The sequence below is a fragment of the Peromyscus leucopus genome, chromosome 8b (assembly GCF_004664715.2).
Source record: "Peromyscus leucopus breed LL Stock chromosome 8b, UCI_PerLeu_2.1, whole genome shotgun sequence".
NCBI lineage: Eukaryota > Metazoa > Chordata > Mammalia > Rodentia > Cricetidae > Peromyscus > Peromyscus leucopus.
Window position 1 is genome coordinate 71,105,063 of NC_051086.1, and position 17,638 is coordinate 71,122,700.

General features: G+C 43.2%; 1 protein-coding gene across 1 annotated transcript in view; it reads left to right on the top strand.

Annotated features, from left to right (window-relative positions):
* Positions 1 to 530: 530 nt before the first annotated feature.
* Positions 531 to 17,638, top strand: part of Hsf5 (heat shock transcription factor 5) — a 42,555-nt gene continuing 25,447 nt past the window's right edge. The window contains 3 exon segments of the mRNA XM_028878243.2: positions 531 to 775; positions 778 to 1,227; positions 6,948 to 7,322. Coding sequence (XP_028734076.1) covers positions 595 to 775; positions 778 to 1,227; positions 6,948 to 7,322 — 1,006 coding nt within the window. The 5' untranslated portion in view covers positions 531 to 594.

Below are 17,638 nucleotides of genomic sequence, written 5' to 3' on the forward strand. Positions count from 1 at the left end.
GCAAACTCTTTTTTGAAAACACAGAACAATGCCGGTATATGACAAAATGAATTCATGTACTCTGGTTTCTGTACCTAAACCCCTCCCCATCATCTTTATTTGGAGAGAGCAGCAATGCGACTGTTAGGAAAGACTATGGAGAGAGCCCCTGTTCTCAGGAACCCCTTGGCTGTGTGTCACCCAGGCGCACTCTGCGTTCCGAATCCCCCCCGGGCGGGCCGCCCTGCCCTGCCGAAGCCCGTCCGATCTCCTTGAGGTAACTGGGAACCACCGTTCCCCGATGAGCTGCCTTCCGGGGGAGGGGGGAGCCCGACAGGGCCCCCGAGGGTGGCCCCCAGTGTCCTGCCATCACCCTGGCAGGCGTGCGCCCCGCCGAGGGGGAGGGCGGGCTCGCGCCCCGTGGGCCACCACGCGGCGGGAACTCGAGGCCCCATTGGCCGCACCGGAGGGCGTGCGGGGACTCGTGCGCCAACGGTCCGGGCCTCGGCGGCCGGGCGCTGGCAGGAGGGGGCAGGGCGCAGCGAAGGCCCAGGGGGATCGAGAACGGTGGGAGAGCCAGGCTCGGCGGGGCGAGGCCCAGGGCCCGGGCGGGCGATGGAGGAGGCGCTGCTGTCCACCCCCATCAACCCCAACAACTTCCCCGCCAAGCTGTGGCGGCTGGTGAACAGCCCTCGGTACCGCTCCATCCGCTGGGACGGCCGCGGCGAGGGCCTGCTCATCGACCAGCCGCTCTTCGAGGCCGAGCTGCTGAGCCCGCCGGGCCCGGGGGCCGGGGGCGCGGGGGCGCCGGGAGCAGCGGCGGGGGCGGCGGCAGCGGCGTCGGGGCGGCCGGGGCCGAGCCCGAGCTCTTCAAAACCACCAACTTCACCAGCTTCATCCGCCAGCTCAACCTCTACGGCTTCCGCAAGGTGGTGCTGGGCGGGCCGGGGGCGGCGGGGCCCGGGTCAGGGCCTGGGGCTGGCGGGCCGGCGGGCGACGGGCCACTCCACCACTTCCACAGCCCGCACTTCCGTCGCGACCAGCCTCAGCTGCTCGTTCACCTCAAGAGGCTCACCAGCGCCAACAAGGCCAAGCTGGCGGCCGGACTGGAGGTGCCCTGTCGCCCGCCCAACCGCTTCCAGCGGCTCCTCATCACCTCAGCCTCCGCCTCCGCCTCCGCCTCCACCTCCCCGCTGCAGCATCAGGACCCGCCGCCCCAGCCCGCCGGGCCCCGGCCCGAGCAGCACGGTGAGTGTGTGCCACCTGGATCCTGGCTCTCCATCATGCACGTGGGCGGCGGCGGGAGCATGCACCATTTCTGCACAACCCCAGGACTAGGTCACGTCACCTGCATCATCCTCACCTAGCACCTGCCCTTTTCTCTGGCAAGAGCCCATAAGCATTCCCAGGTCTGTGTCTAGCTGCAATCAGGACGTAGGCTTTAGGCTTGCTTTCTACGCTTCTCCAAGAGAGTGATCCCCAAGAGTTAACCTACTTCCAAACCTCTTAGCCATTTACCTCTGCCTCGTCTCTCCACTGTGATCATCTAGAATAAGCAGTTCTTCATCGAAGCACCAGGTGGGAAGGGCCTCTATTGTCCGGCCGTCAGAACGGGCAGTCTACGGGTTCCGGTATGAAGGAACAAAGTCACTGCCCAGAAAACCTAAGGAATTAACCCAACCCAGGGAAAGGGAAACAGGTCCCTCGAGTGGAAATGTATGCCTGAAGGGACATGCCACTTTTCACCAATGAACACATTTAAGAAATCATTGAAATATTATCGATCTAAGGGGCAAGCTTTGCTCCTGTGTAGAATCAATTCACTAATACTTCCATCACAGCTAGTTAGAGCTTAATGCCTGGCTTGAGATGTTCCTGGTGGGCAAACATAAAGCAAATCGCTAAAGACAAAACAAAACAAAAACTAGAGGTCAAGACTTAGTTTAACAGGATTTTAGAAAGCGCCCATTTATACTTCATTGGTATTTCCCTCTTCCTGGTCATTCAGGATGGGGGAGGCTGTGTGAATATTTAGTGAAAACTTCAGAAACCCTTGGTCACGCTTATTTCATGGACGTAATTTGAGGTGCCTCTCTGCACTCCTACACACAGGTGAGGGTGGCCGTGTTCTCTGCTCTGTATGGAGGCCACAATAGACAGCTGTACCAAGGAAGCACAGGCGATAATCGGGATTCGGAATTCTTTTTTATATTTTTTTTTTCCACCTTCAGATAGAAGAGAAATAGAAACATCTTCAGACTGTTAGCATGGTTGAGCATAAAGAAGTCTGGGTTATTTCTGAGGCATGGAAAAAATGTAAATGTGCAAATAACACTATGGTCCCTTTAATCTAGCCCCAGCACTGAAGCGATACTGCATTTGGAATTTGGAAGATAAGAGCCTAGGTTTTCTGTCTGTGGAGTTTAGAAGATAAGGAACTAGGTTAGAGTTCTAGTGACCTGCTGAGGAAATAACAGTGGCGTGGGAATGTTCTAAAGGAGTTCTAAAGGAAAAGGGAGCTGCCCCCATGTGGTCCTTGATTTAGCTGAGGATTTGTGTGGAGAAAGAAGTGGAGTCAGCTCTGTGGAATACGTTTTGAGGAAACGCCAGCTCGGGTTGTTTGGTTTTCACGGCTCATTGCTAGAGGACATAAGGAGAAAACACAAGGAAATGGCGATCTTAGGGCGAGCTCTTTTAACCTTTTCCCTCACCTATCTTAAGCCAGCTGTGTTCTTTTTGTTGGTGTTTACAATGACACGTATTTACTTCCTTGTGTATACTTACACACGCATGCTCTTGATGTATGGCGTGTGTGTGGAGGTCAAAGGACGACTTGTCATGAGTCTGTTCTCTTCTACTGGGGTTTAGACTCAAGCCATCAGGCTTGGTGGCAGGCACCTTTACCGAGTGAGCCCTTTTTCTATTATTTTATTTTCCTGGTTGGATTCATAAGGCCAGTGTCCAACTTATTTAAGCATTTTAAAGATTACTTGTTGAAAAAAAATGATGCTTTTTCAGTGTGTGGGGTGTGTGGGTGTGTTTTCAGGCACCTCCTGTTCTCTCCCTGGTGTACAGAAGGGTGGCAGCCATTGACTGTATTTAGTGCAGGAGACAGTGGTGTGGCTGCCTCAGGTGTGATGTAGTTCTTCTGCAGTCCTGGGAATACTGTCGCAGTCTGTCTCCTTCCAGGCACTTCTGTTGTCCCCCACCCTCTTTTTTCTTGGACGTTTTAATTTTAGGGTGCAAGGTCTTGGTGTGTAGTCCAGGTTGACTTTGCAGTCTTCTCAACTCAACCTCCCCAAAGCTGGGGTTATAGGCATGAGCCACCCTGCCGGACTTCCCACACCCAGTTTTTATTCTATAGAGCTTGCCTCGGTTATATGACTGCTGCTTCCTGCCTTCCAAATCCTCCTTAGTTGTAAAATGGTCTATTTTAGGACCTAGTCTTCTAATTAGATCCACTAAGTCAAAAATACACTTGATAAAAGTGTGAAGATTTTGTGGGTTTTTCCCCCTTTTTGGTTAAGCCCATTTATGTATTTTGTTTTCATTGGCAATATAACATTTGTTATACTGGTCAAAATGAAGTTGAAAGTCTGGGGAGTTGATACTCTTGTGTGGACACAGCAAGTTTTCGATAAGCAAATTTTGGGATTCTTGGAGGATGGAAATGGTTAGTTTGGTTTCATTTCCATAGAAGGAATAGAATCTTGGCTGGGCAGTGGTGGCGCATGCCTTTAATCCCAGCACTCAGGAGGCAGAGCAAGGTGGATCTCTGTGAGTTTGAGGCCAGCCTGGTCTACAAAGTGAGTTCCAGGAGAAACCCTATCTCGAAAAACCAAACCAAAAAAAAAAAAAAAATAGAATCTTTAAAAAAAAATTAGAACAATCCATCATGCCCCACATTTCCAGAATCCTGAGTTCAAATATTGCCAAATAAACCTTAAAGATGTTCTGAAGAAATGAACATGAACTAATCATGTCTCCATTCTTTAAGAAACAAGTTGAAGTATGACTTTTCCCCACCCCACCCCACAACTGATTTGGGGTCTATTTTTATGAATACTTTGAAATTTTCATCATTTTGATCATATTCATCCCTCACTCCTTCCCCTCTTTCCAGATCCACTCCCGCCAATTTCATGTCCTCACATAGATCTGAGTCTAGTTTATACTGCCCATGGACTCGTGGGTGTGGGTCATCCACTGGAGCATGGCTGACCCATTAGGGGCCACACCCTTCAAGAAAACTGACTCTCCTTTCCCCAGAAGCCATCAACTGTCAATAGTGAGGAATGACCTTCTAATCCTGGCAATATTTTTATATTATCAGCATCTAAAATTGGTAATGGCCCATCACTCAGAGTTTATCACCAGAGAAGCAGAATTTATTTATTTATTTATTTATTTATTTATTTATTTATTTATTTTCGAGACAGGGTTTCTCTGTGTAGCCCTGGCTGTCCTGGAACTGGCTCTGTAGACCAGGCTGGCCTGGAACTCACAGAGACCCACCTGCCTCTGCCTCTTGAGTGCTGGGATTAAAGGTGTCTGTCACCACCACCTGGCCAGAATTTATTTTTTAATTCAGATTTAAACTACATTTTTGGAACCCAATTAGAGATTTAGCAGCTTAGCCCTGAAAAGTCCGAAGGTTTAGTGAGCTCAGGTAACATGTAGTTTGGGCATGTGAAACATGCCAGGAGAAAGCAAATAGGGGATGGGGGTAGGTGAGATGCTCAGAAACACCTGTTGTGAAAAGTACCAATTTCTTTAGGAAAACCAGAGTCCTTAGTGGTGAGTTTAAGGCATGTGAATATAAGAAACTGGTAGGCAAGCAACATCATAAAAGCTGCTCAGAGGAAAACTTGGGGTTTTTGGTTTTGTTTTGACAGTACTGATGGTCAAACCCAGAACTTCACACATTCTAGGCAAGTTCTCTATCACTGTGCCATATCCCCAGCCAAGAAAATTGTTTAAAAGATCTGTCATTTGAATACTTTCAGTCTTCTAAAGTAGGATTTTTTTTCCTTCATTGGATAGAGTGCTTGATTTCCTAGCCTCTAGAATTTGTGTTGTTAGTATTCATGCATGTATTTGTTTATTCTTCGTGTTAATCTTTATTTGCTAAGGAAATTAATTGCCATGGAAATAGAACAGGAGATGTGTAATGTGTTGAATGGTTTATAATTTGATTATTTGAATGGGCAGATATTTAAGTGACATCTTTCAACATGTAGCTTAGCACTGAAATCATGCATAAATTAAGTTTCGCCTCTCTTTAATAAAGGTTAGCTCAATAAAGTAAATTGCTTAATCAGATTAATTTAAGAAAGCATGTTGAAAGGAAACTGTGGGCTGGACTGTGGTGACACACACCTTTAATCCCACCACTTGGGAGGCAGAGCCAGGTGGATCTCTTGTGAGTTCGAGGCCAGCCTGGTCTACAGAGCAAGATCCAGGACAGGCACCAAAATAACATGGAAAAACCCTGTCTCAAAAAAAAGAAAGAAAGAAAGAAAGATAAGATAAGAAAAAAGAAAGGAAATTGTGAACCACATAATCAATAGGTAATATTCTCCTTCTGAATAAATTAGTTTAGTTTTTTTTTTATATTCAAGAATTACAATCTAGCCGGGCGTGGTGGCGCACGCCTTTAATCCCAGCACTCGGGAGGCAGAGCCAGGCGGATCTCTGTGAGTTCGAGGCCAGCCTGGGCTACCAAGTGAGCTCCAGGAAAGGCGCAAAGCTACACAGAGAAACCCTGTCTCGAAAAAACCCAAAAAAAAAAAAAAAAGAATTACAATCTATAAAGTAAATCCAGGCTATAATGTTTATATGTTTGCTCATTACATACTTTTGTCCTTTTCCTCTCACTTTTTATCTAGTTAGATAAGAAAAAATAAATGCTTGTGGCAGAGTCTCTGAGATTAGCCATCTGAAGTTTCAATCAGTGTTCCTGTGATGCATGTGGGAGTCAAGTGTTTGAAGGCCACTGATATCTGGGAAAGGTCTCTGTTGGAGACTAAAGAAAAGGAAAATGCAGGGCTTGCACTATAGTCCAGTGGGTCCAGTGCTTTCCTAGCATATGCAGGTCATATGCAAAGGGTTTGATCCCCAGACCTGAAACGAGAGAAAAACTCAGCAAAGATGCTTGCTTGCTTGATTACTTGAGAAGATGAAAGACTTCGAGCCTGACTTTCCTGCAAGGATATGTTGTTGTTAGGCAGAGTGAGATGGTACATGCCTTTGGTCTTGGCACTTAGTTGGCTGAGGCAAGAGAATGCTTAAGCACTTCACTTAAACCTGGCCTGTGTAGTGAGTAATCAGGCCAGGTCAGGGCGATATAGCAAGACTGTCTCCAGAAATGAACTACATAAATAAATATAAAGAAAACAAGGGACCATTGAGGCAGCTCGGTGAGTCAAGGTGCTTGCTAGATTTGATCTCCCATAATCCACTTGGTGGAGGGGAGAACTAACTCCTGGAAATTGTCCCGACAGCCACACACATGCTGTGGCAGGCATGCTCAAACAATAAGTAAATAATTAATCATTGCAATAAAGAAATAAACATAAAAGTAATTGAGAGGGGGCAAAGGGCATAATATCTCTTTGTGTCTCATGTTATGAATTCATATTTGTTCTGAAAATTTCTTTTATATGTGTAGTAGAGTAATACTTCCTTACTTATTAAAGTTCCTGAATGTCTTGAAAGAATGCATGGAAAACTTTGGATTTAATTTAAACATTAGAGGTCGGCCACTTTACCTTTATGACAGTCAAGTTGGGAATCATCAAGAGTTGGTTATTCTTTCAGCACCGTGTTCTGAATTTGGTTTTGCTAAATTCAAAGTTCTGTCGTGTTAAAAATAGCTGAGAGGTGAACGGCTGTGTAGTTTTGATCTTTGGTTACTGTTAGATGGTGTGCTGTAAAGTTTGTAAATGTCTTCTTCCTCTTTTATGCAGGACCAGTGGCTGTAGGACAATTTCACCGGTCATTCCGGCGAGATAACTTGTCTCCTTATTCCTACGTATCAACTTCATCCCACAACCACAGCACCTTCCCTCTGAAAGGTTTAGATCGAACCCCAATTCCTTCTAGAACATGGCAGAACTCCCTTGGAATGCACCCTGGACAAGTGGAGACATCTCCCACTTTTTCAGATAAAGGGGTTCCATTTCCTGTACTGCAGAGATTTCCAACTGAGGTTACTTATACGCTGCAGCCCAGCGCCACATCTGTACACGTTCAACAAGGTCCTCAAACAATGGTCAGCTCCTCCCAAAAATATAGTAACTACACACCCTCGGCGCAGTACTCCCAAGCCTACTATCCAACAGGTAGGAGACATTCGAGTTCACTGGCTTCTATAAAGGTAGTTTATAAGAACATTTATATTTTTATAGCATTTTAATCTTTGTGTGCTTATCAAATAGGAATATGCATTTAAAAATGTCAGTGACTTTTTCAACAGACATATTTTTAAACACTATATAATGATTAGGGGCTGGGGGATGGATGGCTCAGTGGTGAAGGGAGTGTACTGTTCTTGCAGAGGACCCTGGCACCCGTAACCGCCTGTAACTTCAGCTCCAGGTGACCCAGTGCCCTGACCTTCACTAGCATCTGCACTCACGTGTGCATATATCACCCCCCATAGACACCTAATTAAAATACATTTTACATCTATAATACACATATAAAGTTTCATCTGTTCTTAAGGATTTTGAAAATCTATTACATAAAAGTGTGTATTTTCAGTGACATGAAAATTCTATATCCTCAGAGTGTATTCCAGATCTGAAATTAAGATTTAGTGCCCTGGGAGGCTGGAGAGAGGGCTCAGAGGTTAAGAACACTGGCTGATTTTCCAGAGGACCCAGGTTCAACTCCCAGCACCCACATGGCAGCTCACACCTGTCTGTAACTGCAGTTCCAGGGGTCCGGCACTCAGACAGGCAAAACACCAATGCACATCAAAGAGAGAGAGAGAGATTTGGTGCTCCGGGACCTTCTATTCTACCATTGTTGTACTGCTTACTTCAGTTGGGTTTTTTTTTTTTTTTGGGGGGGGGGGTTGAGACAGGGTTTCTCTGTGTAGCTTTGGAGCCTGTCCTGGACTAGCTCTGTAGACCAGGCTGGCCTCAAACTCACAGAGATCCACCTACCTCTGCCTCCCGAGTGCTAGAATTACAGGTGTGCGCCACCACCGCCCGGCTGCTTCAATTTGTTTTTAAGATACAGTTTTTATTTCACAAATGAGGTTACCTCATCAAATCATTTTAGTATTTCAGTTAAGAAGCGTAATAAGAACACATACTCGTTGAAAATTAAATCCTTAAAGTGTGATGAATAGTATAACCCTGCGCTAGTCACCCCAACTGACTAAGAACTGAGGAGTGACCGACAGACTGAGGACAGCTGGAGCTGTAACTTCAACCAAGGCCATTGAGGACAGGCTGGTCCATCCCAAGACACTGGGACCCTTCCTGCAGTTACCGTTGCTTTTGCTTCTTGGAAAAAAATTACTATTTTCAAATACCTTTTTGCAAGGTAGTATTATTTCCTTCAAATTGCATTCTATTTTGTGTTTCATCATGTGTAGTTCAGTGTTTTGACACCAAGACAAAATTCACCCTCAATAACCAACACAGTACAGTTACATACAAAAAAATCAGAAAAATTCTCATAATGTTTTAAGTAGGTTTGTAATTGTGTGTGGTTGTCAGTCATAACTAGCCTTGGCTATATGTGGCCTGTGGCCATGGGTTGGACGAGCCTGCACGGAGAGGTAATAGACAGGAGACAAGGGTCAAAGCTTTTGGAGAAGACCAGAAAGAGGAGGAAGGGGACATTTCTTTCCTTTATGAATTAAGAATCTAGGAGCATTGATTTTTGTCGGTTGTGCAGATCTAGAAAGAATCACTGAAAGGGGTTTTGCTAGGCCACTCTCCCAGGGAAGATTGAACAAATTAAGAGAAAGGAGAAGCCGGGCGTTGGTGGCGCACGCCTTTAATCCCAGCACTCGGGAGGCAGAGCCAGGCGGATCTCTGTGAGTTCGAGGCCAGCCTGGGCTACCAAGTGAGCTCCAGGAAAGGCGCAAAGCTACGCAGAGAAACCCTGTCTCGAAAAAACCAAAAAAAAAAAACTTTAAAGAGAAAGGAGAATATTAACTAGAAAAGGAATTAAATAATCAGTTGACATTTAAAATTGTAAATGTGGTAACTCTTCTGTTTGTGATATTATTGTTTTCTGACTGTTAACATCTAAATATGTAGTTTTTCTATTAACTCATTGCATTTTACCTAATATAAATTTCAAAGGCATCAGTGATACTTTCACTAAATGTCCAAGTTGAATTCAATTGTGGATGTTTAGAGCTACTACTTCCCTGATGATGGAGCTGAGAATGAAAAGGAGAGTGAATATGACTTAATATTTTAATTGTTTTGTCTGTTAGTAAAAGCTGAAAGATTCATATAGTCTGAGAAGAAACTAGAGTATTATTTTTGCTCATTAGAAGTTTTTAAAACTTACAGCCTTATATAGAAAATGATTAAGCTCTAATATTTTTCCAGATTTGCAGCTACTTTTTGTTTGTTTGTTTGAGACAGGGTTTCTCTGTTGTAGTTTTGGTGCCTGTCTGGATCTCGCTCTGTAGACTAGGCTGGCCTCGAAGTCACAGAGATTCGCCTGCCTTTGCCTACCAAGTGCTGGGATTAAAGGTGTGTGCCACCACCGCCCGGCACAGCTACCTCTTTGAAGAAAAAAAAAAAATCTATGCAATCTTTAAAAGTAGAAGATGGCTAAATTCATGTTTATAAGTTATCTATCTTAAATATAGCAACAAATAGATTTTTGTTACTGGTGCATTTAATCCAATTTTTTTTTCTTTTAAAGATGTGATTTATTTACTTTTTAGCAATAATATCTTTAGCAACTAGATCATATCCTGACTTTATTAATGTACTTATAAACATGAATGAACTCGTTCTTACACACCCACTGATGTATAAATTTATTTTAATAAACAAATCAGGCATTGCTAGCTAAGTTATTTTGGCTGCATTCTATATATGTATAACATATGTATAGGTAGGTAGATAGATGACAGACACACAAACAGACACAGATTCTCTGTCATATATATTGTTCAATATATATATTTTTGAGACCATATCTCTATATATAGTCCTGGCTGTCCTAGAACTCACTGTGTAGAATAGGCTGGCCTTGAACTCACAGAGATCTGCTTGCCTCTACCTCCCAAGTGACTAAAGGTGTGCACCACCACTGCCCGACTATAAACTTTCCTTTTCTTAAAACACTAAAGACTCAAAAGTTTCTTGTGGGTCTGCAGACAGATCTCAACAGTTAAGAGCATTGGCTGCTCTTGAAGAGGACTTGGGTTCAGTTCCTAGAACCCACATGGTGGCTCACAACCGTTTGTAACTCCAGTTCCAGGGGTTCCGACACCCTCTTCTGGCCTCCACAGGTACCAAGCATACATAGTACACACACATACATGCAGGCAAAATATTCATACATATTACAATAAGTAAACCTAAAAGAAAAGCTTCTCGGGAGTTAAAATTTGGACTGTGCAGGGAAATGTGGACATGTACCCTGATTGTTCCAATTTGGAGTTTTGGAGGCATTTTTCTATTAGACATGGTGGCTTGAGTGTTATATTCCTGCAACCTTGAGGAACAAATGAATATAATAAGGAAGTTTTTTAAATTGGAAAATGTACTTGGAGTTCTAAGAAGTCTTCATTAAAACTCCTACTTCTGCATTCTATGAGAACCACTTACATATTACTTGTTAGAAAATGTTACAAGTAGTTAATACTATTCATTCTTTGGAGAAATAGTATTTGTTAAATTATTGATTTGGGGTGTTATTAAAAATACTTTCTTTTCGGCTGTGTGGTAGTAGTGCACTCCTTTAATCCCAGCACTTGGAAAGCAGAGGCAGGCGGATCTCTGTGAGTTTGAGACCAGCCTGGGCTACAGAGTAGTTTCAGGGCAGTCAGGGCTATATAGTGAGACTCTATTTCAAAATGAATGAATGAATGAATGAACGAACAAGCAAACAAACAAAATAATTAGGGTTGAAAATATACTTGGATGCTGGATGCTGGGTGGTGGTGGCACACACCTTTAATCCCAGCACTCAGGAGGCAGAGGCAGGTGGATCTCTGTGAGTTTGAGGACAGCCTGGTCTGCAGAGCGAGTTCCAGGACAGGCGCAAAGCTACACAGAGAAACCCTGTCTCGAAAAACCAAACCAAACAAACAAACAAACAAAAAATACACCTGGATTTGACCTCTTTACATAGTATATCTACTAAAATTTCATAAATGATTAATTTCTATAGTAAAGCCAAATCCAGGAACTGAAAACAAAAAAATGCCATCAGGCTGACTAACAAAATGATCATCAGAATCTCTTTTTATATTTGTCCCTCCTTTGAAGTGCTAACTGTCCTTGCCTAGCACATTCGTACATTCATAATTCTTCAAAGACAAATGCTGTATCTGGTGTTAGCTGCTTCTACCTGTAATCTAACCCTTCCGGGTGATACTATAATCTCCCTCTTTTGTAGAAAAATGTTCATGTTAGGCCTTTTAATTTTACTCATTTTTTTAAAAAGATTTATTTATTATGTATACAGTGTTCTGACTGCAGGCCAGAAGAGGGCACCAGATCTCATTACAGATGGTTGTGAGCCACCATGTGGTTGCTGGGAATTGAACTTAGGACCTCTGGAAGAGCAGCCAGTGCTCTTAACCTCTGAGCCATCTCTCCAGCCCGCTCATTTTTTTTTTTACTATGTGTTTAAATATACTTAATATTCATCCATATTTACCTACCAAGTTCTGTGTTAAGGATTTTTTTCTTGACTAACATGCTGAATTGGCTCAAAATCAACTTTGCCTTCTTTTCAAAGTAGTTTCTTCCCTTTCTGGGTGGATGTATGTGGTGTTTGTGTGTGTGTGTTCAAATGTGTTGTGGATGTGTGTGCATGTGTGTGCACATGCGTACGGAGGACAAAGGTTGATACTGGGGGTTTTCTTCGTCAGTCTCCACTTTATTTACTGAGGCAGGCAGGGTCTCTTCATGATCGGCTGGGATAGCCAGTCAGTATGCCCAGGGGTCGTCTGCTTCTGCCTCCTGACTGTGGCTTTTGTGTGAACTAAAGCTCCACACTCTGGTCCTAGTCTTCATGCTCGTGCTGAAAGTGCTTGACCCACGGAGGAGCCCTCTCTTCAGCCCCCAAAATTACGTTTTTACGGTCAAGGTAGTGACGATTAACAAGTTATAAATGTCCTGGTCTCATTTTCAAATGTGTACTTACCTAGCGGCTACTATGACCAGGCACCGTTCTAAGGACTTTCTAAATATTAATTCATTTAATTCGCAGACGTACCTTATAAGATAAGTTTTTGTCATTTTATAGATGGAGAAACTGAGGCACAACCAGTAAGTGGCAGACTGATGGAAAAGCCCACCAGCCTGTCTCAGTCTACCTACATTCTTAGAAAAGAAGCCCCCGCCCCAAGTGCACTGGTGTGTGTGTGTGTGTGTGTGTGTGTGTGTGTGTGTGTGTGTGTGGTTTTGGTTGCTCTTGTTTTGCTATATTTCTCTGTTAGGGGAATCTTCTGATATTTCTCTCTGCCAGAGTTAGCTCTTGTCAGGTGTGGTAGACAGGAAGAGGTTGGAGGAGAGACCTACTCATGTATGCTGCTGGTGGCATTGGGACTGCTCTGGGTTATTACCCGAAGAAAGGGAACATGCTCCAGATGTTAGAGTGGGAAGGTCAAATTGGGATCTCTGGGTAGTGTGGTTGCTTTTAATGTATATCGGTAGCCTCTCCTCTGAGCATAGTCTTTGATTATAATGGACCCTTGATAAATATTCTGTTGAGTGGAGTAGACTGGTTCTAGTTCATTTGGTCATCTGATATGGCCATTAATGGGTTATCATAATTCTCAATTTCTCATCCTATAAGGAAGCCATAATAGTTTGGACCAGAAACTGAATAATATCTGTGAATAGCTTCTGTAAAAATTAAAACACTAGGGGGCTGGAGAGATGGCTCAGAGGTTAAGAGCACTGGCTGTTCTTCCAGAGGTCCTGAGTTCAATTCCCAGCAACCACATGGTGGCTCACAGCCATCTGTAATGAGATCTGGTGCCCTCTTCTGGCCTGCAGTCATACATGCTGTATACATAATAAATAAATCTTAAAAAAAAAAAAAAATTAAAACACTAGTAACATGTAAAGGATAGAATACTTTAGCCAGTATGATAGTACATACCTGTGGTCTCAGCACTTGAGATGTAGAGGCAGTTGGTTCTGGAATTGAAGGCCAGGCTGGGCTACATGAGACTTGTCTCAAAAAGCAAACACACACACACACACAGAGCTGGGGAGATGGTTCAGTCAGTACAGTGCTTGCTATGCAATCATGAGGACCTGAGTTAGTACACCCAGCACTCACTAAAATGTCCAGTGCTGTATGCCTGTAGTCCTTGTACTAGAAGCAGAGACAGGAGGATGCCTAGGGCTTGGTGGCTAGGCAGTTTAGCTGAAGCAGTGAGCTCCAGCTTCAGGGAGACAGTCCATCAAAAGCTGAGGAAGAGATTGAGGAAGATATTTGACATCAACCTCTGACTTCTACACACACACACACACACACACACACACACACACACACACACACACTAAATATTTTCAAAATTCGTCTTTTAAATAAGGCTAGTAACTAACACTGTAAGTCTCTGCCTGGGGCAAGCCCCCAGCAGCACGGGTCTCAGGGAAGCTATGGAGTCGGTGTGTCCTGGACTTTTCTACCTGAGGGGGTTAGGGAAAAATACTCACACACTCTCTTGATGCTTTCCTCAGACCTTTTCTCTATTCTTCTTTTGTATTCTCTATTCTTTATTTTCCTGGTGATTTCCTTTTCTCATTCTTGGTGTTTTCCTTCTAACTCATTCTTGGTGTTTTCCTTCTAGCCCACTTTAACTCTATCTTTATTCTTTATTCTTTTTCTTACAACTTATATACCCCAGCAAAATCTTTCAGGCAATATAAAAATTACAATGTGGTTACGTTCTCAATGTGGTTACATTTTCCAGTGAATGATTACAATGAATACAAAACAGAAAGTAAAAAACAGCATGTTTTCCATGTCCCTTACCTGATCAAACATTTTATGTATTACAGGTGAAAAACAAATTATCCCAAGAACCCACATAACATTCATACCCAAGCAACTTGTTATAGATTAACTGTGTGGACAAGCAAGGTATTCTTCTCAGTCAGGTCTTTAACTGGCAGGCTGCACTTTGCAGTTACAAAGAAAGGACCAATCACTTTATTACTTATCTTGAAAGGTAATCTTATAAGGAATCTTAAAGGAATCACAAACCTAAACTTTTATATATGAAAAAGAATGAGTCAGCTCTACTTTAAATCTTTGGCATGCATACCCACTGATGAATAGTTTTTTTTATACCAGGAGATTGAGGGCAAAAATGGGTACAAGGAATTAATCATCACATTTGGTCATCAACCAATCCTAGCAGGAAAAGTGCATCAGCTAGTAATAATTGGGCCGCTTTGTTCTTATTAAAGAGTTCTGCATTCAACTATGTGCTTTCTAAAACTTTAGATTATCTTGGGTTTTTCACCTCAAAGCTATTTGACAAAAACATTTTAGTCTAACTTTTAAGTTATTTTCAAAGCTTTGTTTCAACTGTGATGCACTCCAAAACTCATGAACACATCTCCCAACATTAAGGTTAAAAGAATTTAAACTAGCTGAGCTAACTGGACCTCAACTGTTTTTCTTATTCATTAACCTAAGCCACAGTCTATACGGCTCCTCAATAGAAACTCATGTGTTCTAGCTATGTGACATCTTTGTTTATATTTTTTAATCATCAAAACTCTATTTAAACTAACATTATTATTATCATTTAGACAGTACACTTAGGAAGAAATCATCTTTATAATAATCCAAAGGTAGCTGGCGGTGGTGGTGCACACCTTTAATCCCAGTACTCAGGAGGCAGAGCCAGGTGGATCTCTGTGAGTTCGAGGCCAGCCTGGGCTACAGAGCAAGATCTAGGAAAGGTGCAAAGCTACACAGAGAAACCCTGTCTGGAAAAACCAAAAAAAAAAAAAAAAAAGTGCCCAGTAGAACAGGATGTTCCTATGAGACAGACACACCACATCACAGGCCGTGGGGATCTTCCCACACCCATTCACACCATGTCAGATACCAGAGAAAGATGGCAGCAGCAAACGTGTAAAGGCACAGCAGAAACAAAAGACATTCTGGAGTCTGTGGTCTTGGAGCCTTGCTTATCCAAGACTCACCCATCAGGGGGTTGCCCCCTGGTGGGCTGACACCTTGAACTTCAGTTGCCACCTGCTGCTCCTTTGACACAGCCACCAGCATGTAAGAGTTAAATAATTTGTATAAATATATACTGTGGGGCCTGGAGAGATGGCTCAGAGTCAGTCTATAAATGCCTGAAACTCCAGCTCCAGGGTACCCAGCGCTCTCTATTGGCCTCCATGGGCACCTGCACTCATATATAAAAACCCACATGAGGATGTATACGTAATTAAAATAAAACCTTGAAATACAAGATACATAAAGTATTGAATATTTTTTATTTAAAATATTTTTCATTATTTAAAATTGTATTTGAATTGGTCCTTGGGCAAAAGAGTTGCTTATAATCATCATTACCATCATTATTATTTGAAATAGTTTCTCATGTTGTGGCTCTGGTTGGCCTGGAACTCACAGAGGTCTGTCGCGTCTGCCTCCCAAGTGCTGGGATTAAAGGCTCTTATTGGTTTTGTTTGTTTGTCTGTTTTTCCAAGACAGGGTTTCTCTGTGTAACAGCCCTGGCTGTCCTGTCCTGGAACTTGATTTATAGACCAGGCTGGCCTTGAACTAGATCTGCCTACCTTTGCCTCCCAAATTCTGGGATTAAAGGCATACGCCACCACTGACCAGCCTCATCGTATCTTAAAGGTTCATCCACTTTGTAGTATGTGTCAAATTTTCCCTTTCTAAAGATGATGAATTATTATACATACAGGTATCAGTATTTATTCATGTGTCTGTTGAAGGGTTCTAGGTTGCTTCCACTTTTGTAGACTATTGCTACTCTGAACATGGGCATAGAGTGTCTTTTGAGACAGGATAATGCTGTGTATCCCAGGGTAGCTTCAGACTGCAAGTCCTACCTCTCAAGATTCCTGAGCGTCGAAAGCTCAGCTTTGCAGTACTATGCCCAACTTAAAAATATTTTTTCAGGGTAGGCAGTGGTGGCGCACGCCTTTAATCCCAGCACTCAGGAGGCAGAGGCAGGAGGATCTCTGAGTTCCAGGACAGCCAGGGCTGTTTCACAGAGAAACCCTGTCTCAGAAAACAAACAAAACAAAAGCAAAAAATTCATATTCCTAACTTTCATTTATTTTGGGTATACAGATGCAGGTCCACTTAGGATCAGGCTATGCCAGTATGTTCTGTAACCCATCGTAAGTTGGAGGTATACTAAAATATATTTGATTCAGCTAACATTCAGAACTTTCAGAGTTTAGTAGTAGGGCATTCTAGGGTACCAGATGTTGGGAGCTGGGGCTCACTGTTGCTGCCCCATGATCTCAGGAGTGATGAGCTGTGGAACAGATAAGGTCAGTGTGGTTTATACTGAATGCATTATCACCTTTACACCATTGTAAAGTTGAAAGATTATGAAGGTCTGTATTCCCAGGGGGGTTTTTCTTCACCAGGAATGAGATATTAGAGCTTTAGTTGCTATAGTAACTTAATCTTGAAACTGAGTGTATTATTAAATCTAGTGTTTCTTCTGAGCATTTATATGACTGGACATTCTCTCACTATTAACACTGTGCTGCCCTGGAGTAGATTCAAATCTGAAATAATATATGTTTAAATTATTTCCATAGAGCTGGGCGGTGGTGGTGCACACCTTTAGTCCCAGCATTCCAGAGGCAGAGGCAGGTGGATCTCTGTGAGTTGGAGCCCAGCCTGGTCTACAAAGTGAGATCTAGGACAGCCAGGGCTGTTACACAGAGAAACCCTGTCTCGAAAAAGAAAACAAAACAAAAAAGATATTTCCATAGGATAAAGTGCAAATGTCTTTGCCTCACCTACAATGAGGGCAAAGGTTTTCATAATCTGAATGTTTATTACTGAGAAATTGTAAAATGCCTTCTACTCTTATGTTTGCATGTGAAGTGAATTCTAGTTTGTTATTTACATTTTTTCTTTTCTTTTTGTTTTTGTTTTTTTCCCCCCCTGAGACAGGGTTTTTCTTCGTAGTCTTGGCTGTCCTGTAACTCACTTTGTAGACCAAACTGGCCTCAAACTCACTGAGATCCCCCTGTCTCTGCCTCTTGAGTGCTAGGATTAAAAGTGTGTGCCACCATCCCCCAGACTACACTTTTTCTTATACGGGAAGCTGGATGTCTTAAGTGAGCACTGCCTTGAGAAAGACAAAGCAAGATCTTTCTACAGAAGAGTGTGTCTTGCCGGGCGTTGGTGGCGCACGCCTTTAATCCCAGCACTCGGGAGGCAGAGCCAGGTGGATCTCTGTGAGTTC